The sequence below is a fragment of the Manacus candei genome, unplaced genomic scaffold (assembly GCF_025592945.1).
Source record: "Manacus candei isolate 608988 ecotype Guabito, Panama unplaced genomic scaffold, ASM2559294v1 h1tg000005l, whole genome shotgun sequence".
NCBI lineage: Eukaryota > Metazoa > Chordata > Aves > Passeriformes > Pipridae > Manacus > Manacus candei.
Window position 1 is genome coordinate 14546058 of NW_026138053.1, and position 27430 is coordinate 14573487.

Sequence of the window (27430 nt, forward strand, 5' to 3'; positions counted from 1 at the left end):
TTACTGTATGTGATTAAAGAAAGGCTTTTGGTCAGAGATTTTGAAAATAAATAATGGTATGTTGTTCAGAAAAATGTATCTAAAGTTGTATCTTATTCTTTAGTAAAATCATAATGGAAAGAACACTATCCAAACACTACGTGTATTATCTATTTAACTTGACATAATTGCTCACAGCTTACTGAATAATTAAATATCACTGTAAAGTGACATTATTAAAAAAAAATGAAACAGTGTAAATAAGACATAAAATTTATTAAAATTAGTATACTTGTACCCCCAGTGTCAGAGTCAAAATTTTGTTTTCAAGGAACAAAGAAAATAATAAAGTGCATAAAAGGCTAATGCAGCGCCACTGATTTGAGCATTACATTCCTGTGTGCAGAGCAATCCTCCTGCAGCAGCCAGCACACAAATGCATTCTTTCACCATATCAGGGGGCTGACAAAGTGCACATCTAGTGACTGTGTGAATTGTTTTAGGAGTTAGTAAAGAAGGGAAGAGAGGAAACATCCAGTAACCAGTATTTAGCTAGAAAAGCTGTGTGGTTTGTAGCAAAGAGCTGAATGTTAAACCCTGCAAGTCTCAAGGATTTTAAAACAACTATGTCATTATATTTTATATTTTAATGTCTTAGGAGTCAAGTTAGGGTCTCTTGTAAAGCCTAAATGCTGGCATTCCAAACTGTTAACTTTGAACATGTAGCTGTTTGATTAGCTCAGTTTAGAGTTTTATGAGTGTATTTGAAAGGAATGCAAAGTACATAGAGGAAATATGTTCTTATGTTGAGTGTTTTCCTTAGAACAAAAACTAAAAATGAATAACATTGATCGATCTGAATTTCCAGTTCTTTTGCCCATAAAGAATAGGTACTTCCAGATTATTCTATTAACAGCGAGATAGGCTAGGATTTTAAGTTTGAAAAACTGATTTTATTTTAGTCCAGATATCTTGTTTTTTCCCCATGACATTTAACTTCAAAATCACATCAGACTAGTTTTTGTTTCCTGGAATCAGTCTCCATCATCTAAACCACACTGACTCCTGCTGAGACCCACAGGAACATGTTGGACTATATATCTCTTCTTTTAATAAACTCAAAACTAACTTGCATTTAGACAAACATCAGAACTATTCACTTTTTAAATACAATAATGTAGTATAAGACAGAAGAGAAATGTAAGTTCTTATTAAATGAAAGTTTTCTACTCATTCTTTCCTACAAAACATAGTCCTGCCCTCCGTGTTTGCTCTTTTCTCCACAGTCTTTCATGGGTTGCAGTAAACTTGGCAAGTCCCTTTAGATCCTTAGAAAAAACTTTTTAAACTCAGTTAGGAGAGTTGGCTTTATATTTGTTCCCTGATCTTCTCGGTAATCTCCCATTCTCTGCTTTTACTGCAGGCTTCTTCTTCTCATTCATTCTTTTTCTCCTTTTCTTTTTAGCAGAACATAACACACAAGACAAAATAAACTGCAAACATCTAATGAGATAGCATCTGTTGCACCATTAAGGCAGATTGTAATTCTGCAATAAAAATTCCTTTGTAAGAAGGATTTTCCAGGTCCTCCTTATGAATAAACAGTCCCTAAACATCTTCGACATCTGGGATGATGACCTAAAAGAATTAGAGTTTGAGAATTGCCTCAAACTGTTCATTGAGAACCAGATTCTCTTGAACAGGATGCAGAGAAGACATCCCTTCAAAAGAGAGGCCTAACCATCACCAAAACCTAGAAGTTATAGTGAATAGGACAAACTGTAATTATTCTCCTCGGGCCTCTAAGTTACAATTGATTTTATTACACAGTACTTACATCTTCATTTGCAAAAATAGTTTCTAAATCACTATATGGCAAGCTATTTACTAGATCTGGTTGAAAAAAAACTAAACCCAGCATTTTCCATCACCACATTTAAGTGGCATTTCATATTATTTTCGTGTAACAGAAGTGCAATTAAATTCAAAATGCACGACAGAGACATACAAATTTCAGAAACATGATGCTTATCAACTTGAGAAATGACCAATTCATATGTCCTTGAGTTGCGCTCATGAAAATAAAATTCGTACTTATGTAATGAAGTTCAGTTTAATAGAGTAATAGCAGCACTTCAGCATATACAGGGTGCACTGTTTGAGAAGAGGGTTCCAAACAGGATGGCTAGATTTGTGTGTCTCCTAACTCCTCAGAAAACCAATAAGCCTAATGTTTAAACAGTATGCAAAGCAAGTATAATCTTCCCCTGTTAATCAAAGCAATTGCTACTTCTTTTTCACTTTGTCTTTTGGTAAGAGGATGCAAGAAGGGAGAAGTAAATAGAATAAGGTTGGGTCTGATAAGAATGCAGAAGCATATTCACGTTCATATGGGTACAGAGATACACACAGATACAGCCCAGTGTAGCTCACGCTGAATCACATACAGGTACGTCCAACAGTTAATCTTGCTGGAGGTGGTTCCCATTTTCTAGTGCAGGTCCTATATGTAGGGGAAAAAAATGACTGTACAACTTGCATAGTTTCTGCATAGGTGCCTTTGTGCCAATAAAGGTCATTGAGTACCAACTTAATAACAACTCTCTGAGCTAGCAGCATATTAGTCTTTGAAAGATATAGAAAGATTGGGAAAGATTTAGCTAGATAAACATAGCTTTGCCCTTCCCTGTGAATAATCTGTAGCATCAATGCTAATCTTTTTCTTTATCAAATATAATGCTGTGTGATATTGCAAGACACTAAAGGCAGGTAACAGTGGGCTGATCAATTAGCAGTCCCAAGAAGGGTAAAATAGACTGTGGACCTGCTGTTGCAGTCCTTGATAGTGTTTCCACTTTCCTGCTTTTTTTTTTCACGATCAGCCCTGATAAATTTTCCCAAAATGCTTTAGAAAAAAGAAGATTATATCATTATCTAGATTACCCAGTTCCAATTTTAAATATTACTCTATTTTGTTAATAACTTTGTTAGAGTTTTAAGATCTTCAAAGTATTTCAATTAAACATAAAATCTGGCTAGGCAAACTTGAACTGCATTTTTCAAATGTTTCACAGGATCCTTTTCTCCCTCTCTCCTCTTATTCTGAGAAGCATGATTGACATAGGCACTTCTTGACAAATAGCAGAAGCAAATTGCATCACCTTGGCATTTTAAAATCTCAGGAGGAATTTGAACCCTAGGTGCTGCCTTTTCAAACACTTAGTACTGCCAGGCAGAGACAGACATTCAATGGGGGAGGTGAAATTCCATTAACAGAGGCTAGAATTGGTTGGATTTCAGCTTCCAAACTCATTTGATATAGTATTTAAGCTCTTATGGTATAATTCTGCTTATATCCAGACTTGCTATCTTGTGTTGAGTCCAAAGCTATGACCTCAGAATCTGAAAGATTGCATCCAGTCCTTCTGTTTGTGAATATTTTACAGATTCTCAAACTCATTCAAATTCAGTAAGTGTTTATTCTTTTTTAGTTGTTTGAAAAGACTGACTGAATTAATTGGGAATTCATGTAGTGGTGTGTAAAATACACAACTAAAAGTTTGGATTCTTAACAAGGTTTTTGAATTAAGCATGCACTAAGAATTTTCTCTTTCACTGGTTGTGCTAGTTCCTAAACCTTCCTGTAATAAAGATTATGATACTTCCATTTTTAGGAAAGAAAGGATGTAGCACTAGGAACTGGAACTCAGACATTTTCTGAATCTTAATATGGCCTGTTTTGCCCATGAATTGACTAATGCAATGCTCAGTGTTTCATCTGAAACAGGAATCTGAGAAACAAAAAATACTAGACTCACAAAAGCTTTTATGGGGTACTTGAAAGAAAGGATGGAGTCGGACATTTTCTTGGACTTAGATTCGATGGCACAGAAGAAATTTGAAGTCAAAAGAAACTAAGAGTGCACAGGGAGGCACATTTTCTTGCTGCCAGAAAAGAAACAGGCAAGTTTTGTTCTGCTTCTTTGGATAATTTGCCAGTGATCAGCAGTGTAGACTCCCATTTGATAAAGGCAGGCAGAGAACCAGCTTTTATTAGTCTCTTTTCCCATCTCCTCTTTCTCTGTCTTCTGTAACGTACATCTAATTTAATTCTGAAAGAAAACTGTTCTTAAAAACGAATATTGCAGTTAAAAATGCTGTTAAGTTAAACTGGCACTCAGGTTAGTGTCTATAATAGCTCTACATTTTGCCTTGATCACTTGGCAAATACAGCTTGTATTCCATATGTTTCCATAATTGTTGCTCAGCAACTAATTCCCCTATTAGTTGTGAGGTTTAATTGCCTTTACCCGGCTGAGTTCTCCATCTCCTTTCAGGTCTGTTCCACCAACTCTTCTAGTTCTCTCTGTCAGTAGAGAAGTTGCAAATAACAGAGACTGTTAAGTGCAATGGAGATATAATTAACATTAGATATTTTTGTATCCTTAACTTTATTTATTCCTCAGAACAGTAGTTCTGGTAAAATGTTTTACAATAATTTGCTTTCAGAGACGGGGTAATTAATATAAGGAAAAATACATATTCATTACATCTGTTCTTAACTTGCTTTTTTCCTGTATAGCTTAGTCTTTCCAGATAAGTGAACTCTAAGAGCAAGGCTGGAATATGCAAATAACTATACAGAAATCCTTTGACCAAGAAAGTTACACAGGTTTAACTTTATTAGCAAACATTTTCAGTGTAAATCCAGCTTCACTGTCAAAATATTTCTTTGTCCAGAGACTTCATTTTCTATTAATGACATTTTTTAATTGCAAAAAATAACTTTGAGCTGGATATACCCAGAAACCCAACTCCAGCTTTATAAATATTTTTGTTGTTAGTCTTGGAATTATTCCCCAATGTATAATGATATTTTGGTTTTGTCTTCTTTCAAGTGTCTTTGATTTGAAGATGAGTGACTCAACCTTTTACTAATTTTGCTTCAACAGTGCTTTCAGAAGAAAGACAGCAAATAAAAGTCAATTGCTTGTGTCCTACTTTAGGTTCAGAGATTTTCCTTCTACACTGCTAGTTGAATGCTGAAGTGTGTACTACTGAGGAAGATCAAAAACTATCTTCCATTACTAAACAGACATAAATTCTCTCTAGATCTGAGAGAAGTTGTCAGAAGATTTTTCAATTACAACCTAGATTTATAATTTGAAGGTATGTAGTTCATAACAAGTTTGAGCCTGTCAAACCTGGAACTGAGTTTTAGATCACATAGTTCTAATTTATTTGCAATCTTTGTATAGTTGTGCAACTCTGTTAAAAGAACACATATTCTAATCTTATTTACACATAGCACTGAGGTATTGCTAAGTGCCATTCTCAGCTTGACAGATGAGCTTAGTGCAAAACATCTATTTCAAATGTTTTGATTTGATGCTCTGAAATTCTACAGCGCATAATGTATTTGAAGAACCAAATTATTCTGCCTTATTGTTCTCAAACTCTAGCCAACACCAGAACAGCAGTGTGAAGTGAAATGTTTTACAATAATTTGCTTTCAGAGCCAGGAATAATTAATACAAGAAAAAATAAATATTCATTACATCTTTTCTTAACTTGTTTATTTCCTGTATAGTTTACTTGCTCCAGACAAGTTAACTGTAACAGCAAGACTGGAATATGCAAACAAATATAGAGAAATCCTGTGACGAAGAAAGTTGCACGGGTTTAACTATATTAGCAAATATTTTCAGCATAAATCCAACTTCACCAGTAATCAGCACCAGAACTGTGTGCTAGATTTTTGTTTCAAAACTCTGATATTTTTTGCTTTTCATTTGGTCTCTTTATAAGAGGCCAAGTGAACTTTTCTTTTTTTCTCCTTTTTTTTTTGGAGCAGAAATGTTGCTTGATGTATTTCCTCACATGCAGCAGCAGGTAAAAAGTGTATGAAAGACAGACACAGGATTTCTGAAGAAGAGGATGTGACATCAGAAATAGGGAAGTTTGGAGATTGTGGCTTTTCAGCACATTAGGACACTTTGTCATGCACTAATGCAATGCTGGATCCTACTTTAACTTGATCTGTGTTAAATGCCTCTTACCATTCCCTCTTCTAATCAACGTGCTCTCAGAAACTCTAGTGTCTGTGTAAACTACCTAATACAAAGTTTTGAATACGAGATTGACAATTCTGAAGTGTTATCCCACACTTTTTAATGTGTAAATGGCTATAGAACTGCGAGGCATAGAAGAAATGGGCCTGGGTTAATTAATGCCTGTGACATTTAGGAAAAAGTGTATCTAGCTAATTCAGTTTGGACTATTTGGAATAGAAGTAGGCCACGAGGTCATATGAATGCTATTATATTTATTGTATTGGTGACAGTTGCTTATTTGCTGCATGATTTTATTGCTTCCTTATTTTTACTTCTGTTTACAACTATTAGTCCCCGTTCTCTTTTCTTGAAAGGTAGTTTTTAGAAGACAAAAAAGGACAACTCCCCATGAATAACATCTTGATTTATCTGGGTACTTCCAGACAGAAAAATAAACAGATATGATTCTATGATTCTAAGTGAAACTACTTTCTGTAAGAGATCAGATATCTGAAATTTTCAGAATGGAGAAGGTACAGTGAAAAGGGAGAGTACAGAAAAAGTGCAAAAAGGGAAGATATTTAAATCAGTGGGATGTTACTCCATTATAAAGAAAGACGTTTTTTGAAATACTTTTTTATCTAGTATAATGCTAGAATTCCATGTGTCTTTGCATCAGTATAGTTCCCTGTGACTGAAGCTTCTTAGTATCATCTAAAAAGAGGTTTAGTATCATCTAAAAAGTGGTTTAGTCTGAAGTCTGTGAAAGTTGATAAAGCTTACAGAAAATCTTTGTGATCTTGCAAGCATTTTCCACCTCTTTATGAGGCAGAGAGGTGATAATGCAGCCTTTTAGACTGTCCCCTAGGAAAATGAAGTTCTTCCAAAAAATAAATATGTAGTTTGAAATAACCAGTCACAGTCATATGGAGATCTGTAAAACAAAAGGAGTGTTGTTGGCTTTCCCCCCACAATGGTCAGGAGAGAACTTACACTGTGGACAAGAGGGTGAATGAGCTACACATCAGTACTTTAGTAAGTGCTTTTAAGGTTCACCTTCAATCCTAATTGTCAGCCAAGATTTCTAATTCTTCCATCTTTGCAGATAGGTAATACAGTGGTGAGATGGGCCTTATGATTCTTCATACATCATTAGGATTCCTAAGAGGTACCACGAGCAGCAAATAAGATACTAAAAGCAGTACACTAAGTTAATAAAAGGAAACGGTAACTTAATCTGCTAATGGTCAATAACTATTCCAATGACTGAAGATTTTAACAGAGCAGCCAATATAAATGGTACACTATGGCTATTACTAGATCAAGATCAAGTCCACCACTAAGCCATGCCCCTAAGCGTGACATCTGCATCTATTTTGGTGAACCATGAGGGGAAAAAAAGCCTGTAAAAAGGTGCTCAGACACTTGATTTGAATGTTTTCTCCTTCTTAGCAAATAATCTTTAAAATGGTACTTGTATCAACAATTCTTTTTCTTTGAAATGAGTTAATTTAGGTGTTATAATTTAGGTCTTATCTGCTCTACCAAAAGGAAAGTATTATTGCATCTATAAACCAGTCCTCTTTCTCCCTCTCTTTTTTTTTTCATCCAGTGTAAATGACAACTAAAATTCTGTTTTGTGTCTTTTGATGCATATATTTCTGCTATTTCTTTATTGTTTGTCGTAGCCAGAGGATGAAACTTATTTTTTTGGTCCTTTATCTTTGCTCCATGCTAACATTTTATAAAACACTTTCTCTGATTCCTTACAGAATAACAAATGGTATCTTTAATTTAAAGATATTTAATAATGCAAATGTCTTTCTACAAAAAGAACGTAGTGAAGATTATTCCAGTATATGTATGAGAGCCACAGAATTGTGTTGAAGCCTTTAGAGGTATGGTTTTGTTTGCAGCAGGGGTGGGGCTTTGTGGTGGCAAACAAGAAACTAGTGAAATAAGTGGAGTTTACACTGCAGCTACCTTACATTTGTAAGTGGTTTTATCTAATCTATACATAACTTAAAAATTTTCAGTTCTATCAACAATTATATTTTTAATGGTCCACTGTAAGGACAGAGAAATAGAGCAATGAGCATGCAAAATACAAAAATATAGAAAAATCCAAACCATTTAGGATTTTATGTCTCTAAGATTTCTACTGACAGTGTAAAGAAGACAGAGTAAAGGTACTGATTAAAATGTAAATAACTTTTTAATCAGATGAATTTTACTTACCACTGTCATCCATCAAGTAATTTTTAGTGCAATCAAAGCTTGAGATTTGTTTCCTCTACAAAAACATTATAATTGCATTTTCAATGCTCTTCAGACTTTGTTTATCTCTACGACAACAAAAAAATCTGTATTGCCATGACTTGAAATATGAGAATAAAGGCATAGCCTATAGCTCCCATTTAATTTTCTGTCACTGCAAGATGTGCACAATGATTGTACAACATTCTTGGCTGTATCCTAAATAATCCTAGGACATCAGGCCAAAACCTCACCATACTGTAAATATGCTCAGATCAGCAGAATGTAATCAAAAGAGGATGAGCTGATCTTCTGCCAAGACAGCTAGCCAAGTAGGTAAGGATTTTAAGAAGTATTAATTAATCTTTTTCTAGGAACATTAAAGATCTGCTAATTGTTCAGGGAACTGGAACAAGGGATAGTTATAGCCAGCCAAAGGTTGTTCTTCTCAACAAAACGTTTCCCTCCATACCAGCTTTTACACCAAGGCTCCCTGTTGTTGTTTTAAAGGATCAAATTTTAAAGAAGTTTGTTATTTAGGAACCTGTCAGCCAGTAGAAGATACATAGTACATTTCAATTCTAGATTGCAGGTTTATATTATAGAATTAGCACACTTATTTCAGTTTTCTGTTGTACTCTACTATGACCACTGTTGTAGAATTATTTTACTTACCTAAAGCAGGAATTCTTGACAGATGTGCAATGGGAATTTCAGAGTGTTGTGATTTTATTTTTTTTTAATAGCTTAAGTTATGCAACAACGTGTACTGGGTAACAGCCAGCCCCAGTATTTCTTATGGTGAATAATGAATTATTTGTTATATAATAGATATATTAATAAAATATTTGTCAAAACCAGTTTACTTCTTTAAGAAGTATTATTTTTAGCAGAGACTGCAATGTCACCAGACGGACAAGATTCTGAAGCAATGTTGTAAGTCTTTAATACACAAAGGATTTTACTAGTATGAGTTGAGCCTCTGTAAGGCCATGGAGAGCAGGTTAGATATAAATCTGAGCAGCAAAATTTTACAAGGTTTTGAGCTTTGAGGTTGGGGAAAAGATAACAGCATTGTAGGAAAAGAACCGTCCACATCATCAGTTTTGGTCAGCTGCTGCCCCAAGAGCTCTGCCCCTCCAATTTACAGCTGAAAGGTTAGGGCTCAGTCATGGCAGTTTTCTTGCTTCAGAGAGCAAACTGTCACAAATTTAAATTCAGTGATAACTTCAAGCATTTCACCATATTAGGAAACAGCTTCAACCAATACTGCAGTTATAGGGCTTTTGATGACTTCTGATAAATCTAAATGTTAACCTAGATAACTTGCATCATGATTGACACTTGAAGTTCTAATCTTAGCACGTTGATAAAATTAAAAACAAAATTTTTCATCACTATAACAGAAATTATATATTTGTAGTCAGTAAATTGTAGTCATTTGATCTGTGTGATCAAAGTGGGCTGAAGCCCAAGGAATTACTCATCACCTGAAATAAAATACTAAAGTAGTATGACAAAAGAATGAGCTTGTGTCTCATTGCTCCCATGAGTCAAATAGACCAATATGAAATGTTTCACCTTAGTAAGATAAGAGAAATTTTACTTATTGTAATGCTGATTGGGATTCATAACCTCAGTGAGACGCTTCTGGGTGTGTACTGTTATAATAAATACACACAGGTTTCACTGAAGAGATTAAAAGCTCTTGGCACTAATAAGGGAAATGATCAAGGTAGCATTTATTGCTTAATGACACTTGTGTGCTGCGTCTGCTCATAAAGTACCACCTTGCCCTTCAGTAAAAATTGCAACAGACTATTTTAGAGATAAGTATGGGTGGGTACAGAGAGCGAGTTTCTTGCACAAGGACATGTCGTGAAGTGTAGTGTGGGGACTCAACATATTTTTTTTCCCCAGTGAGCTAATAATAATGTACTCCAGACAGACTAGGGCTTGTCAACTCCATGTACCCCAGCTTTCCTCATCTTGGGGGACAGGATGAGAAATAGGGATAGTTTCAGAGCTGCAAAAAGACTATGTAACTATAATAGACAGTGTGGTGGCAATTGCTTGATAAAATGTGGCTGAGTCACACCTTCAACCCAGACCTCTATGTAAATTGTGCAGTCTAGCCCAAAACACCTGGCTGGAGTTTGCTGACTTGAGTTCATTCCTTGGTTTATTCCTTGGTGGTTTGTTTGTCGCCTATCTTCTGTTTGGTTTTTTTATAGATTAACAACAGTAGATACGTCTAGCTAGCTTCATAGTGGTATGGAAACATAAGCAGCCATACCTGCTTATATATCAAATAATCACAGAGATTTTTTTGGTCCTCAGCCTTTTATAGTCATAGCAGAATGAAGATGATTTTGTTTTTAATATAGCTTTCAGATTAGTCAAGCAGAAAGTAAAAAATGGAGTATCTAAGTATCTCATCTCTCCTTGGAGTACTTGAGACAGCCTGGTAGATAAAGAGAAAACAAATTAATCAGATGACTGGAATGATTCATTGGAAGGTCAACAAAGGCTGGTCAAAAGGAGTTAATCGGAACTTGTCCTGAAATACACTTCCGTGCAGCAATCCCCAACTTAACCAGACTAATTGTCACTAAAAAGGACTTAATGTAATCATATTGTTGATTTAATTCCTAACGTACACTGTTGCCTTTGTCTGCAGTATCTAGGGAATTACCTTTTGTCTTCAAGTATCTTCCTTTCAAAGGATTCTTCAGCATAGCCTAACTATGACCACAGCACCGAACTTTATTAATGGTAATACTTTAAAGGCATATGTTGGAAGAAGTCTAACAAGACTTTGTTATAATACCACTTTTCCCTTGATTTGTAGTTTCATTTTACTCCTAAGTATACTTTCCCTAAAAGCTTTGACAAAAAGGCAACAGTAAGTATACTTGCTGTGACTATAAGCTAGTGATGAATATACTGTTATACAATGTTAATAGCTGGGATGTATATAAAAAAAATTCGGAACATAGAGCTGTGGGAATTTGAGACTATTGCAGATGCCAAATCATGTAATCTTTCATAAAATGCTCAATTTCATGAGGAACATTTGGTTTGGGTTTTGATTTTTTTTTCCTTATTATAGGACTGTTCTAACGTATTACTACTATAATAGTTACCTCATTCCTTTGAGAATCAATCTGAAAGTACTAATAGTCACTTTGCACTCATTTGTTCTTATGCATAAATTTGGTTTTACTCTGAATAGGTTTTTTACCTCGTCTCTTAATTTTAATGGTTCTACAGGAAGAGATTAACCTCACAATTTAGGCTAAAGTTGAATGCTAATTAATCTAAATACACACATCTGTGTGTTCAATCCACTTGTTTGCAGTATTGACTTTGTAATGTAAGGCAGGGCAGACCAGGGAGTGAGGTATGATTTCTATTCATGTGCAGTTCCACAAACACTGATAGACCTTGGAGGCATGTAAAAAAGACTGCGATAAGAATTTGGTCTGAACTTTCAATGTCAAAATTCAAATACATGTGTCCTTTATAAAACAGCTGAATTGTATCTACAACCAAGAAAGAACTTATTTAGGTAAAAGATAAAAAGATGTTATGACTACCTTTCTAATCTTCATAAATTCCTGAAACTTTCTCAGAGTTACAGGTGTCTTAGAGAAGTTCTTATCCTTACCTTCTTAGGTATTCTAGGGAACATCCATAGGAATTACCTGGAGAGCAGTAACATGAGAGATCATAACATGAAAGCATTTGAAACCAAAATGTATTGGTTCTTCAGTCCTAACTTTTGCAGTTGGCTATCTGCCATCACTATGAAAATTACATCATTTCTGAAATGAGGCTAAAGAACAACTGCAAGAAGTTTCAGGAAGTTTGCAGGCTGCATGAGAAACAGCTCTTTCATTGCTTGTGATGATGTGACACTGTGAGCAGGGTCCTTTTTCAGGGGAAATTTGTTTAACTCCGAAGTTTTTTTTATTTCAAGCAGTGAGGAATCCATGCTAGAGGGCCATTTGTTTACTAGTGCTGTCAACTGACACTAGTTACTACTATGAGAAGCACTGTGGAAACTATTTTGCAAGCGGTGTAGGTAGACTATTGCTGCAAGATGCAGTCTGCTTTAAGGGCACTTGTTCTACACAGAATACTCTACTGTAACCAGTGTGCTTAATTTCCTAATGATGAGAAGAGAAGACGCAGAGGTCATAAAGTTTCACTGACTCCTCAGTCTTGGAATATAGTAAGAAAAGGGGTGTGGCACTAAAAAGTGAAGTGAAATAGAAATGTGGCTGTGGATACCACTACATGTGTTAAGTGGAGTTTCTAACACTGGCTGGGGTTGAATGTGGCAGGTCACACGCATCTACTGTCTAATGAGAACAATGTGCTCAAAACCAAAGGACTTAGCAACTCCACAAAACACAACTTGGCTACCAAACCTGTGACCCTGCAGCTCACATTGGACAATGTTATTTTAATGACTAAATATGGCAAAAAGTGAAAGCTGTTCAAATACTTAAATTAAAAATGTCAAGATATCTTTTTTTAAACTCTCTAGTGATATTGAGAGGATGAAGGCTCACTCAGAGAGGTGAGTATGCCTGTAATGCTCATCAAATTTTCCTCTATTTAAAAATCTGAAGCCTAGAAGTTCTTTTCTAAACTGTTTTTCAGAATGCCCGAGCAAATAAATATAGCAACTTCATGGTTTTTCCAGATGAAAATATAGTAATATTGTGGAAGTGATGTGCTGATCCTCAGATTCCTTTGTTTAGAATTAGAAAATAAAGTCTTACGCGAAATGTTAATAGTGCGACTGTATACATAAACACAAAGGCAATAATGATATTGCATGTGAGCACTGAGAATGCTTTCCAAGACCAAACTGAAGAGAATCATTTTCTCTTCTGGACTGGCCACTCCTGAGAATGGTGTCACTGGGAAGGCCAGGTCAGTGGAGTCACATCTCTGAACAGCAGAACTGTCTGACACATGGCTTTCTAAATGGGGAAATTTGCACAGTTTCTTCAGAAATGTGCAAATGTTTTCATTTAAATATTGTTCTTCTGCTTTCAGTATTCTGTCACAGAAGATCAATGCATACAAAAATATTTTGAGATTGGGGAAAGTTTCACAATTTCAAAATATGACCAGATTAAAAAACCAACAAAATCTAAAGTCACAGGTGGCTATTTGCCCGTATCATTATCATCTTGATCCTCAGATTAACTAAATTCATGTTAGTTCCATTGTCTTCAGCAGTTATACAACTTCTTATGAATTGAAAATTTAACTCAATACTTTAAAATAGCTCTAGAATTTTAAAATTGCTCTGTAGTTGTGTAGTCTTTTGAAGTTCTTGTTACTGAAACAGTCACTTTTTGGCCATTCTTTATCCCTTTCAACTGTCTCAAACACTTGTAATAAGTGCTGCTAATACATAAGGTATTATGTATTAACATGATACATAATATAAGCATATAAGGAAAAATACTAAAAAATGTTTAAATTCAAAAGCACTGAGAATTTTGGTAAAAGGAATAGGTTAACTTACCTGTGAGTGAACAGGTGGTATTAAATGGAGCAGCTGAAAACTAATTGTGTCAAGAACTTGTAGCCTTCCACTGCATAGATCTGTTCTATAAATATTTTGGAGCAAGGGATGTATGATGTACAAACACCATGCAGCAAGTGTTTTGTTTAGTTGATAGGCTGGGTTGAAGCCCAGTCTGACACAATGCACAAATTCTATGCAGAAACATTTTATGATATTTTCTTTAGTGGATAGTTTGGGCAGAAACCAAAACTGGGTCAGTAAAAAGCCAATGCCAGCCAAGCCTGGCTTTATTTTTTCCCCTGTTTTTCTATAATTTGTGTTGATCCTATCATCTCTGTGTAAAGCTTGGAAAGGTTCTTTTTGGCTACAAGAATTCCCCTGGCTCAGGCATCCACAGCTTTTAGAAAGCAGAACAGAATGCTGTAAACATAACAGCACTAAACCCAGTTGTCACTGCTGTGTTTTCTGTTTCCAGGTCTTTCACAGGGCTAAGCAGCTGCTGATGTGTGGCACGTGAGGCCTCTGAAAGGGTGCAGGAGAGGGTGCTGAGGGGTTTTGGGGAGGCAACGCTCAAGTGGGGCTCCAATGCCTGTGCATTCCTCCTGTTCTGCTGATGGTGTGTGACACCTCTCTGAGCTGTTTGCACTGTTCTGGTTGTACTAGTTGCATAAAGAGCCACCTCAAATATAATCACAAGCTTTAGCACTGTTGAAAGAGATCCTTGCTTCCCATGGTGTCTCACATGCTGCCAGTGGTGGAAGGAGCCAGCGGAGGAAACGCAGCAGAGCTGAGCAGGGCCTGGGGCACCAGTGGGTGATGTGCTACAGCAGGGAGACAAGGTGGGTGATAAAATAGTAGGCTGGGCTGGGGAGAAGTCCTGCACTGTGGTCTGGAGAGGAGGAAGATGTTGGGAGGCAGTAAGGTAGAGGTGGGAACCCTAGAGCCCCTGTTCAGTCACAGAGCCACAGCCATGTCCACAGTTATGCTGTTCATTGTGAGTCTAGAACAATACCTCGACCTCCAGCCTGGTGGAGCTCTCTTAGCTTGTGTCACTCCCCTGACAGCTCCTAGCATGCTCCAAAGACCCCATGTACTGCACCAAGACTGTTCAAACTTGACTAGTCCCTCACCGATTCATTCTTGGAATCTTCTTTGCTGCCGCTGCAAAGTTGAATGTTGCCTTCATCCCTGAAGCCATTAAAAATAATTTTGACATAGCTTTTTTTCTTAAGTTTGGAACTCCTAATATGCTATGTTTCTTTAGTTCTATAACATCATTGCTACATATACACTGAGAAGCAAGCTTAGCGTTAACTCGCACATCTCTAGCTGTTTGCTGGCTGTGTCTTGCTGAAAATAACCTATAAGTCTGGGCATAAATTATTGTCATCTGCTGCAAGGGCATTCTTGTTGCACAAAGTAAATAGATTCATAAGAGATGCTTTCATTTGCAGATGTTAGAATCAGATCAATCCTACAGTGAAAGTGCAGCCAAGGTAATTTAGTTTTGCTACAGCCCTATTTCCTTATATGTTTTGGCATAAGCATTTTGCATAACAGTTTGACAGCAAAACTGCCAGAAAACTGATAATATAAAATAATATAAGTTTTCTACTAGCTTAGCTCCCAGAGTTGACTCACCATAGATCAGATCATGGTAGCACCAACTCACATTTAAAATGTTTTGGTACTGCATTAGAGACACAATTAATGCTAGTGATTACAAGAGAAATAATTGTAGTCCTTCCTTCCAGCTGAAGAGTAAAAGGAAAAATAACATAGCATTGTGTTTTATAATACCCTCAGTCTCTTTCCTGGCTAGACACATGAACTGATTTGACTCACAGAATCAGAAAAATTATGATCTCTTCCAATTGTTCTACTTTCTTTAATTACTCAACTATTCCATTTGGTTTTCGTCACTATCCAGTGTCACTTTTAGAAACAATAAGCAATAAATGGAGAGTTTACTGTTTCTTTTTAATGTAGTAACAGAAATACTTAGTAGAATAACAGAATAATTTCAGAATAGAAAAACATGCCCTCCTTGGTTCAATAATAAATTAATTCTCCCTGTTTTCTTGTTGATGTGGAGACCAAGAAACAACTCCTGCTATCCTAAAAGAAACTGCCTGCAGAAGAGGTGACTCTCTTAAGCCTACGTATGATGCCAGATAGTGCTTGGTAATTGAAACTAGACAATCTAGAGATCAGTAATAAGATGCAAATTTTTAACAGTCACTGCAAAGCAGAACATTAGATGTAAATATTATTATAGGTTTTATAATGCTTGAGATTATTCACAATGGCAAAATGTCTTTATGAGGCAGATGCTATTACTCAGACACTTCTTTAAGCTGGAAGTTTAAAACCTCTAGGACTGGTCTGGGCTGTTTCCTTTGCAGAAACAGCTTTAGTGGCACCTCTCATGTAACTTAATCTCAGATGAAAGAAAAAAAATTCTAATCATGCATCTTTGCATTCTGTCTACGCATCTAATGAAACCTGTGTCATTTGGACAAAGGTACTATATACAAATAAAAAAGTTTCACAATTTATGGGCAAATTAGTCAGAATGTTGTAGAAAGGCAGATTGTAAAAACAACTTGTGTTGATGAAAGCTTCATAATAAATACTGAAATCTCGGAAATGTAATTTAGTAATAGTTTATTTTAGTCAGGAAGACATGGCACTTAGTGCCATGGTCTAGTAACCACAGTGGTAGTGGATCGAGGGTTGGACTTGATGATCTTAGAGGTCCCTTCCAACCTGGCTGATTCTATGATTATATGATTCTAAGTATGAAAGGCTTAGTCCTGAGGTAATAAGGTTCAAAAAGTTAGTGAATTAGAATTGTAATGCCCTATGGCATCCCAGTTCTCTGTTGAAAATATAGTATTGGTTTAGGCTTTATTCATACCCCTTTTTCCTCATAGCTTACTGGCACTCTTCTCTAAATGGCAGTAACTTGTTCAGTCTTGGGCAGCCTGAATCCCATCAAGCAAAGAGGAAGGACAAATCATTAGAAATCTTTTCTTTGTACCATCCTGGAGAGGTTAAGGCCTGATTATACTTTGCTATCTTTCCTCTGCTCAGTTTTCCCCTACACTTTGGGAAATGTTCCAGTCTGTCTTTCTGTGCCTGCTCATAGGTGGGTCCAATTTGTTCCTTTTGCATAACTGATTCTGTGGAATGCTCCTTGACCTCTGATGGTTTGCTTTACCCATAAAGATGAGCTCATATCAGTTTATTTTTCAAGGGATTATGAAGTCCAGCTGCATTTGAAGTTGTTTGCTGTTCCTATACTGATGACTGATGTATGTATTGACATAGTAAATGCCAGTCCTCTTGGCATGGTCAAGTTTCTTGTTCTTGGTCAAATTAATTCTTTGTCTAACTCTGCTTTTGAAAAATCTCTAGAGTGAATATATCATAACATGCCCTGTTCACAAGGAACTCTTTTAATAGCTTAATTTCTGCCAAAATTACTTATTCTGGCTTTAATTGTTATTTGTGCTAGTATATCTCTGCTAAGACCAAGTGTGCTTCATTAGAGTAAGCAGAAATAGATCTAAGTAATTTCTTCTTCCTGTAGCCAAAGTGCAATGACAAAGTAGAAAAAAGAGAAAAGAATCAATCATAACTAAACCCCCAAACTATCAATATATTATCAGCAAGATTTTCCCATGTGTTGAGATTATTAAATAGCAGCACAAAGTCAGAATTAACTGCAGGACTCTGAAAGGTCACAAAGTGACCCATCTGCAGCACAATATTATGCCAGAAGGGTGAACTGCTCAGAAAAATAAAATGGACGTTCTTTAAATTTTCAGAAAATTAATTTTTCTAGACAACTCATTATTCATTTTTCAGGACTGTGTTACAAGGTTTCATGGAAGAAAATTTAACTGCTAAAGGAGAGCAGTATGAAGAATATTTAATTCTTTTTATGAAATAGAAACTTGGTGCATGTCCTGATTTTTTTTTTTGTTTTTAATAAGCGCAGATTTTTAAAATTTTTGCTCTGTCAGAAGTATATCTCACTGGGCTTTTTGGTGTGTTTTTTTTTTCCTGTTTGTTTTCTTGATTTGGGTTTTTTCCTTTTTCTTTTTTTCCCCATGAACATCTAAAAGTAGAAGCTCAGTATTACTATCTTGTGCATAACCAGAAACTTTTATTCTCTTTACTTACATCTGTGACAGTATAACCCCAAAAATAGCCTTAGCAGAAGTAGCTCATGTCTGTAGCATTCTCAATTATTGACTCTTTGCTCAAGAACAAGTAAATTAAAAAATGTATTGCGGAAACCACTGAGCAGGGGATCTCACAAGCCATTCCTATAGGGACTCTAAAAACATATTTACAGGGCAAAGCTATATGTGGGATATGGAAAATCCATACTTGTTAATTTAATGGGAAATAGGCATTTGTATCCTTTGGGAAAATTGCAGAATTCTAGCTTATGGGTTTGTTTAGGTATCCTCTCAATCTTTTTGTGTTGTTTTGCTGAATATTGTATGGCATGCCATACAATTGCTGAGAGAGCATTCTATTTCTGTACTTGTTAAATTCATGCCAAAATATACAGCCTACTGTGCAGTCAAACCAAAAGGGATTTGATAATTTGAAATTCCTTTTGCTGATATGCTATCCCATCAGTACAGTCTTTGCCAAAAGGAAATCCCAAAAAAGTCAAAAATATCTGACAGTTGTATTACCTAAAATATTTGCCATCCTGAGAAATCTAATTTTACCTGACATGCCTTGCCATGGGTGAGTGTATTTGCATTCTTAAGGAATGGCAGGTGACATGTGGTAGTGTACAGGTACCAGAGAGAAGAATGTTTTCGCAAAGTTTAGAAGAATACTTAGCTTCAAATTCTCCTCCCACTTCTCAGTACACTCCCATGTTGCTTTGTCCACCTTAATGACAAGCTGCTGTTCATTATCAGAGACCCTGTGATAGAGGTTATGAGTTCTGCTTTGAATAGACCTCAGAAAGATACAGTTTGTCATGATTGTGTATCTAGAAACAAGCACGTGAACAGCAGCATTGCTTGGAAAAACTGTAGAGTTCAGAATTTGGGTCAGTCATAAAATCTGGCAGGGCAGGAGGAGGGAGCTGCAACCTAGATGGGATATCTTAAGACCAGTCTATGCAAATACAAGGTGATTAGGAACCTTATCTTCTCGGATCCCACCTTTTGTATTCGTGTGATCAAATTGGCTGTGCAAGGGCAACAAGGCTCAAGTACTGATGCAGTGTTAACAGGAGACCAAATTTGGGAGTTAATACTCCAGTTGCTGGAGTCTTCTATTACTGACAACAAAAGCTTTTAAACTGCAATACAGCTTGTTCTCTTTCCTTCATAAGTGACTGAGATCAAAAAGAAAGTCATAATAAAGGAATCAAAGTTGTTTCACTGTAAAAACGGAATCAGATAAACACATGTTGATTTCAAAATTTTTATAAAATGCATTTGCATTCTTTTAATTAAATAAGTTAGTTCACATCTTGTACTGTTAAAAAGAACATACGCTGAAAACTCTCTTATCCTCAGATATGAATTCATGGAGAAGATTTTTGACACTGCTTTCCTATAATACACACCTTCAATAGTCAGGATGTAGAGATAGTTCCCTCTCAGTCTGCTCTGAGCTTGCCTTTCAGTGCCGGAATTTCCATTTCTCATTTCCTTCTTTTCTCATCACATCCCAGAATGAATGGTGAGAAGTTAATTACACAAAAAAGGTCAGGAATTTATTATTAATACTAAAAACACTTTCTTTATGTTTGCAAGTTTAGTAATGCAGAGGAATAGATCTTGAATATTGTTACATATGTAGCAGTTCAGAATTCCTGGGGTACTGGTTCATTAAGGAAAGGACAACATGGCTATTCTTCAGGTGATAGACAAATCCACTTACTTTGTTACAGTCTGTAATCTTATCTTTTCAGTAAACTACAGCACATGGTTATAGAAATAGCAAGACACAATATCCAGTTGTGTCAGAGATGTGAGGAGGAACTGAGGCCCTACCATTCCATATATGCCTTTTCCTTTAAGATGGGTTGTAGATCGTTAGAATTGTATATAATAATAATGAACCATACAAGTGTGAATCTGTAATAATAGAAAACACTGCTTTGCTGGGCATAAGAGTCTAAAAAGATGACTTGTAAACAAATATATCGCTAACTCAGAGCACACAAACTGGACTCCTTTCAGATAGAACTGAAGTGCAAGATTTGCTCCACGACACTCCATGTCTTCCAACTACAGTTGGGCTTTTTGGTCTCAGGACTAGTCTAGAATGTGTCTGTAGTAAAACCACTGTAGATATCTGGTCTACAGGACCATTTGAACAGATCCACTCCTACCTCACATGTTATTGCAGTCAAAGCTGCCTCCTATTCACACTGGCACTAGAGCTGCTCCTGCAGCAGGTGAATCCCCTTCTCACTCCCAGTCTATACAGTTTCTCACTTACTGTCTCCCTCTGGTTGCCTCAGGCTGTACCCTAGGAGTTTTTCCACTCTGATCATGTCCAGTTACTCTCAGGATGAAGTGCTCCCCTTTCCCAGGCAAACAGGCAGCTGTTCTTCATCCAGTCACAGGACTATTCAATATGCCTCTCCTAGAGACTGCATAGAAACTTATAATGTACACTGGTGTTCTTCAGAGACACTGGGCATTGCACCTGAGAATGAGATAACTGAAACAATTTGGTGTCTGTACACCTTGTGGTTTCTGAGAAACCTAAAAACTTAAAGAAAGAAAATAGTTCGACTGCTGGTTAGACATGTGGTTTCCTGTCAGGTGAAAGGTGAACTCACAGACTTCAGGGTTTACTGCCCTGGAAGCACTGGTAGTGGATGAAGTTTATAAGCATGGTTAGCAGATATTGCAGTGTTGAGAGGGGAAGTCTGATTTTGCATGCACCTGTTTCCAGGCATGGTGAGAATGGGAATAATGAAGCACTCTTGGCAAAAACATTATGGGATGAAGAGGCTGTTGGGATCTGTACAGCTGTCTTCCAAAATATGGCATTACTACAAACTAGCTTGGCAATACCCTGGAGCAGAGCAGTGGGAAGCAATGAGTAACACCTCTGCCAATAAAGAAAGGAACTGGAAAATAATCAGCCTGAAAGGTTGACTACAAGCTTCCATAAAATAACATTATATCAGAGGAACTTATTGGGCAACCTGGGTATTTCACTATATCTGAGGAAATGAGTGAGCAGCTGAGAACAGCACATCTGAAGAAACAGAGGAGCGCATAGTTGGCCTCTAACACAAGGGATCAAACTGTAGTGCTTAAGTCATTGAGGGTAACTGAAAAATAGGCACAACTGGTATAGAATACATTAGCAGGTACAGGTTTGTGAAAGTAGTTATTTTCACCTTCTGCCTTGTATCCATAATCACTAATGCATACACCTGAAGTCTGTAAGCTATGTATCTGTGCTTCTTCAAATAGAGGTTGTTTCCCCAGTTTAAAGGGTATTTTTACTTGTATCATGTAGACTCTGACTAGAATATGAAGTGGAACTTCATAACATTTCCTTGAGTCCTGTCACTCATTACAAGAGTGAAGAGATCAGTATCTGCCCCTCTGCTTCCCCTCATAAAGGTGTTAAAGACTGCAATGAGATCCCCTGTCAGTCTCCTCTTCTCTAGGCTGAACCTGTGACTCTGTTTATTCTCTGAAATCTTTATTATTTTCATTAAGTGAAATAATGAAGACTCAAGAATCTCTCATAAGGAAGCATATTAAGGCATGTCACTGGAGACTATTGATGGCTATTTTTGTAGTATATCTGTTTAAATCCCCACATCACTTAATCCCTGCAAGTCTTTTCCTCATTGTTGATCTGCAGGTTTTGGATTACTTAACACTTATTTCATATAAATCATGCAAAAACATCTCAGAGTAATATGCTCAAGGCCAAGCCACAGCAACACCTTATAAGGCATTTCATACCAGTTTCAACATGTGTCTCAGAAAACATCTGTGAGCACACGGAGTGCTTTCCGCTGATCATCATAGTACGTGAGTCAAGCCTGCAATGCCTAGGGAGAGGAGTTACTTCTTAAAATGTGTGTGAAACTTAAGTGGATTTGAGAGAAACTGTTCTCTAAAAATGGAATTATTTCTCTGTCACTGTGAAGATCATTTAACTACTATCTCTTAGCAAAAAAAAAAAAAAAAAAAAAACCACAGAAAATTCAAACTGATGTTTAAACATTAACAAAATGTCTTCAGATATTTTATTATGTTACCTGCCTAGGAAAATATTTCTTCTTATTTAAAAAGGAAGGAATGAAGAGATGCCTGAATTTGCCTAAAACTGAGGGTTTCATTTAAACAAACTGAAACCAAATAATGTTTAGTTCTGTAATAAAAACTTTAGGTTTAGGTAACCAAAACTGGAATGTTACTGACTTGAATTTTCTGCTTTTAATTGCAGGCAAACCATTGGTTAAACTTTTTCATTTACAAGTGGCTTTCCCGCTCCCCCACCCTGGTGCATTATATGTATGGCACTCAAATAGGTTAATTTTTTAAAAAGGCACAAATAACCTATGCCCTTAAGGTGCCTGCAAATTAGATGCTTGATTCAGTCATTAGTGTGGGGTCAGCTGCACAATTCAGACCTCAGTGAGTACATCCTCAAAATATGTGAAGAATTTGGAACTGGAATTTAGGTTTGGGTCCCTTTCAAATTCACCATTTTTCAGAAAAGAGAGGAAGGACTCATGCACTTCAGGCTGAAAAGAATCCTTCAGAAGTTAACATTAGTCTTTTTCCAAATATTTCCTCAATTAGTTTTAGACCAGACTGTTTCATAGTCTTTTGAGTTTCTTTACGGTTTCTGGTAAAAGCACAATGTATCCGTAGTGTGATATCATCGGTGACATGCTGAGAATAATGCAGTGAGCACAGGGTTAAGAGAGGCTCCTTTCTGCTGTGTTAAGAACTGTTCCCAGCAGAAACCATGGGAATCTGATATGATTACCAGGGTGATTTCTGCAGAACTGTGTCATTATTGTTAACAGATTTTGCAGTGAAGAATACATGTGGCAAGTCCCAGAAGAAGACAGACTAGGCAAAGGGCTGAAACTTTGACTAGTAATTGTTACCAGCTCCTTCCTACCATTGCCTCCCACACCAACCACTAAAAGCTAAACTTCTTTGTGGGAGCTCAGGGCAGCAATTCCAAGAAATATTTTTTTTTTTTTTTTTCAGAAACTACCTGATATATTTTTGTAAATTTTAACAGCTACTATTTCAACCAGCCATGTGTTCAAGCTGTTGTTAATTCTTTCAGAACGATCTTCCTGTGAAAGTGGCTCATGAATGTTGCTGGTTAAAAAAATAGTAAGAATTAGACTATTTATAGCTCTAGTGACTAAGCATATAGACTGCAATAGTCATACAGGAGAGGAATCTCATGATGTGAGACCATCTGGTAGTCTGTGAAGGAGGCCAAAGGCAGTTTTCAGTGCACATCTGTAGGCCATCAGGTCATGCATATTCCTTCCAGAAAGAAGAGCTGCTTTTACAATAAAGCATGCAGCTTCTTTTCAGAAATGAACATTTTGTTATTAGACTGCTATCCACATAGGATGTTTTGTCTATCTGACAGCCTGGGGTTTAAGGATGGGACTTCTTTGAAAAAAGGTTTAGAACTGAGTGAATTTGCATATGCTCTTAAAATAGAACACAAAGCAATGTTAGAGGTTTATTCCTTGCAAAATGTCTTTAAAGTCAATAGATGTTGCAGGTCTTGAATTGTGTCTGTTACAGATAACCTATAAGAGATTAATAGAGTCTAAAAAATTGATGATTTTGGTTTTATAACACCAAAGGAGGACATGGAATGTGAGTTTTTCATTCCTTTCCCTTTATCTGACTAGATTTTTATTGCTTTAGCCTTTTTGTTTTAGCTGGATCTGCTATATCTTATTTTGAAAGACCAAGTGGAACAAATTAAGTAAGAAATAGTGTTTCTTCCAATTGTGAATGAAAACCTTTAAAAAAATTACAGTAGGAATGGTCATCAATTTTCTATCAAATAAATTTTCACTAGTAAACTGTGATTTGTTTGAATGAGTTATATTTCATTAATTTATTTTTTTAAAGGGCTTCTGTTATCACGCAGTACCTTGTTAGAGTGGCTTGGCTGCTTCCGTTCTAACTCATTCAGCCTGCTTCTATGGAGTCCTGGCTTTCAGGACTTCTCATCTGGGGAATATCTGCAACATAATCCATTTCAGGGTTGAAGATTGCTAAACTGCAAAGAATGGTCTTAATGGTTTTAGTTCCCAAGCATGAACTTCCTCCTCAGGTGTGCTTCTAAGGATGTCCTGGTCCCTGGGACTCAACTTCTCAGTTGGTCATGTCTTTCATAGGGGTGAAAGACCACAGGTAACCCTGCACTCTAGTTTGCTCTGTTGTAATAGCAGCATGCACTTCCCAGTATTTCTTCTGGGTATTTGGTTTTTCTTTGGTTCTTTTAGTTGTGCAATAGAAATGGCAGAAACATCCATCAAGTGGCAGTGCTTAGCCCTCTCAAAATTAGGAGGAGGAGAAGTTTTTTCCCACTTAATTTCTTTTTTCTTATTTTTGAATTCTAGGTAGCAAAATTCCTGCATTTTTGTATTGTGAAACAGATTAGAACAACAAGCTGAAATTTGTATTTTAGCATGGGCATAATTCTGTGTCTTGAAGGGAGAGTTTGCTTTGAACTTCTTCCTTTGATAGGTTGAAAAGGGCCTTCACTTTATGTAATAGGTTTTGCATTGAAAAGGCTACAATCTTTTGCCCTAAGCCCTCTGGAAAATTTAGGCAGCTCTATTAGATAGACAGTGATCTTAGATGAAGTTAAAATCACCTGTATGTGTATTTCTGTAACACAGATCTTTTATACAAACCTGCATTTCTTTCCTTATCACATGAAATGGTGGAGAAGAGTTTCTGACCAGCAGTCATCATCTAGCAGTTTGCAAGCAGTATGCTGAACAAAAGTACACAACCCTTAGCAAAACTATGCCAAGGTTTCATACCAATGCTGTTTCTGGCTTGTGAGCACTATTCCAAGCAAAACACTGTCAAAGAACCCAGTTCTATTATGTATTCATTGGAACAAGGAATAAGTTCTCATTGTAGCACTGAACTCCGCAGCCTATTCAAAACCTTTTACTAATAAATTAAAAGGCAATAGAATACTAAGAAATACCAGAAATTAACTTTTACCTGTAGCAAAGCAATTATATGTCTCTCTTGAAAGAGTTATGTACAAGTTTTTTCAGAGAGTTTATACTGACCACATTACACACACATGCTAAAGTAGTAATTAATTGTGTCAGCCACTGAGTAGTAACCAAAATCCCCCAGGTGTAATAACACCATTCAGAAGCACTCATCTACAGAGTAAAATCTAGAATACTATACATTTGGCTTTGTATCTTGCCAAATGAATCTATACAGATATTCCCTATACTGTAGTGGACTTTCTGTTTCCTGTTCCAAGTAAATCAGCTAATGGTTTCATGTTCATTGAAACTATCTCAAAAGTTTCCTTTGTTGCTAGATGGAACAGGAGATTCCAGCGAAAATCTTACCTAACCTAAAAATGGCTTATCTTAATTCTTGATGAAAGGCAGTTTAATTCTTCAGGATTTTCCTCATACCTCGTGTTTTGTCTATTCATGCCTGACTCAACGTCTAGGTGAACTGACATGGAGACTCCCGGGCAGTTTGCACATTCTGCAAGAGCTCTGCTTTGCCCACAAAGTGGTTGTTAGAGACATCAAGGTGTATCACCTACCTGCAAATCAATTTCTCTAAACAGGAGGCTCTGAACCTCTCAGGGCCCAGAACGTGCAGCGAGGTGCTCTGAATTCTGGGCCCCGTGCTGTTTGCCTGTGTTATATCAGGTGTGGCTATATAAATATCGTCCCTTCCTGGACTCCTCTCATGTTTCATTAGTCCAAGACGTTGAGTAAACATTAGATTTGGATGCTTCACTTACTACCAAAGAACAAACTTCGATCATATTCCCGGAAGAACTCCAGTGTTTTGTTGGGCTGCCTTCCACATAGTCATTCAAATGGTGAAAAGCCCAAAGAACATATTGTTTCTTTTTGGGTGCTTTCTATTCCCTGTCCTGCCACTATATTGGGGATTATCATCCCCAGGAAAGCTTAGAATAAAGGAAGCTGATCAACCATCTGCTGAACAGTGTGTACAAAACACAAGGTTCTCTGACCCTGGACAAAATCTGTCTTGATTGGAGAATTTTGGACAGTCACAGAGGGTTTGCGGGAGCGGTCTGCTTCCCAAATATTTCCCCAGAGCTCTGATACTACACGGCACTCCAAGGCGCTTTCTTTCCTCCCTCAGGTTCCTTTGGGCTACAGACATCTCCCTGCTGTCTCAGCTCTGTTTTCGGCAGGATATTGGCTGATGATCAACAAGTGAGTGTCAGAAGGACAGTATTTTTCCATTAAATGTTCCAAGACTCTTTCAGGAGCCAGGCCCATGCAGCCCAAACTTAGGCCTATATTACTAGGTACCACAGTTGCTTAGTAACAGTTAACATCTTACTTGTCTTCCTGTGCATAGGCTAGAAATGTATATCATCACAGAGGCAGCCCAACTATGTACATGGACATGACAAACAGCATTATCTGGTGGATCTTCCCTAGGTTCTGAATACAGACTGAGGTGCCACACAAATGGGCAGCCTCTGTTCTTGTTACCTCCTGAACACAAGGCAAAATAAGAAAAGACCTCTCTGTTCATCCATGTGCCTCTTGAAACTAAGTCTTCATGTTATCTGACAACATGTAGAATAATGTAAGCCAAACTATGCCAAAAAGGGTTCAACATTTGGGTTTAACCCTTACAAGATGCATTACTCTCACCACTCTCAGTTCATAGCCCAGTACCATTTTCAAGTAATTTTTCATCAGAGAGTTTGCCTCTTGTAGCTGAAATACAAACCACTAGTGGGACCAAATTCTATCTCAAAGATACATCAAGGTTGTTTCAGTTTGCTTTGCTCCGTGTCACCTTTGCCCAAGTTTTCAGTCTCCATGTACATACAGAACTGTGAACTATTAAGCTACTGCTCAAGGCTGGTTTTCCGGGTTGTTTTCTGCCTGATTCACCAACACTAAGTTTTCTTACTTGGATCAGTGTTATCTGGATAGGCTGCATAGACATCTATCTATGGTGGCTTTACCACCCTGCACCTCATACTCACTGTGTAGCATTTCCCAGTGAGACAATAATCCATCTGGGTGGCTCTTGCCTCCCTTTGCAAGTTATTGAATCTCAAAAGTTTTTGCAGTGACTTCTGAGGTGACTTTACTCCATTTTAAGAGGACTTCCATATTTCCTGTAGCATCTCCCAGTGCCACAGTAGGGACTTCAGCCCTCATGGGTTCACATGCAGAAATTGCTTTAAGTTCTCCCTTAAATTGCTGCTTTTCTAACTGCAATGTTAGGCAAGGCATTGCTATAATTGCTAAAAGCACTGCTTTTTGTGTATTTTCTGTTGGATTTGCTGCTTG

General features: G+C 36.9%; 1 protein-coding gene across 1 annotated transcript in view; it reads right to left on the reverse strand.

Moving 5' to 3' along the window:
- Positions 1-19580, reverse strand: part of F3 (coagulation factor III, tissue factor) — a 33094-nt gene extending 13514 nt beyond the window's left edge. The window contains exon 1 of the mRNA XM_051799231.1: positions 19454-19580. Coding sequence (XP_051655191.1) covers positions 19454-19535 — 82 coding nt within the window. The 5' untranslated portion in view covers positions 19536-19580. The remainder of the gene's footprint in view (positions 1-19453) is intronic.
- Between the last annotated feature and the right edge of the window lie 7850 nt (positions 19581-27430).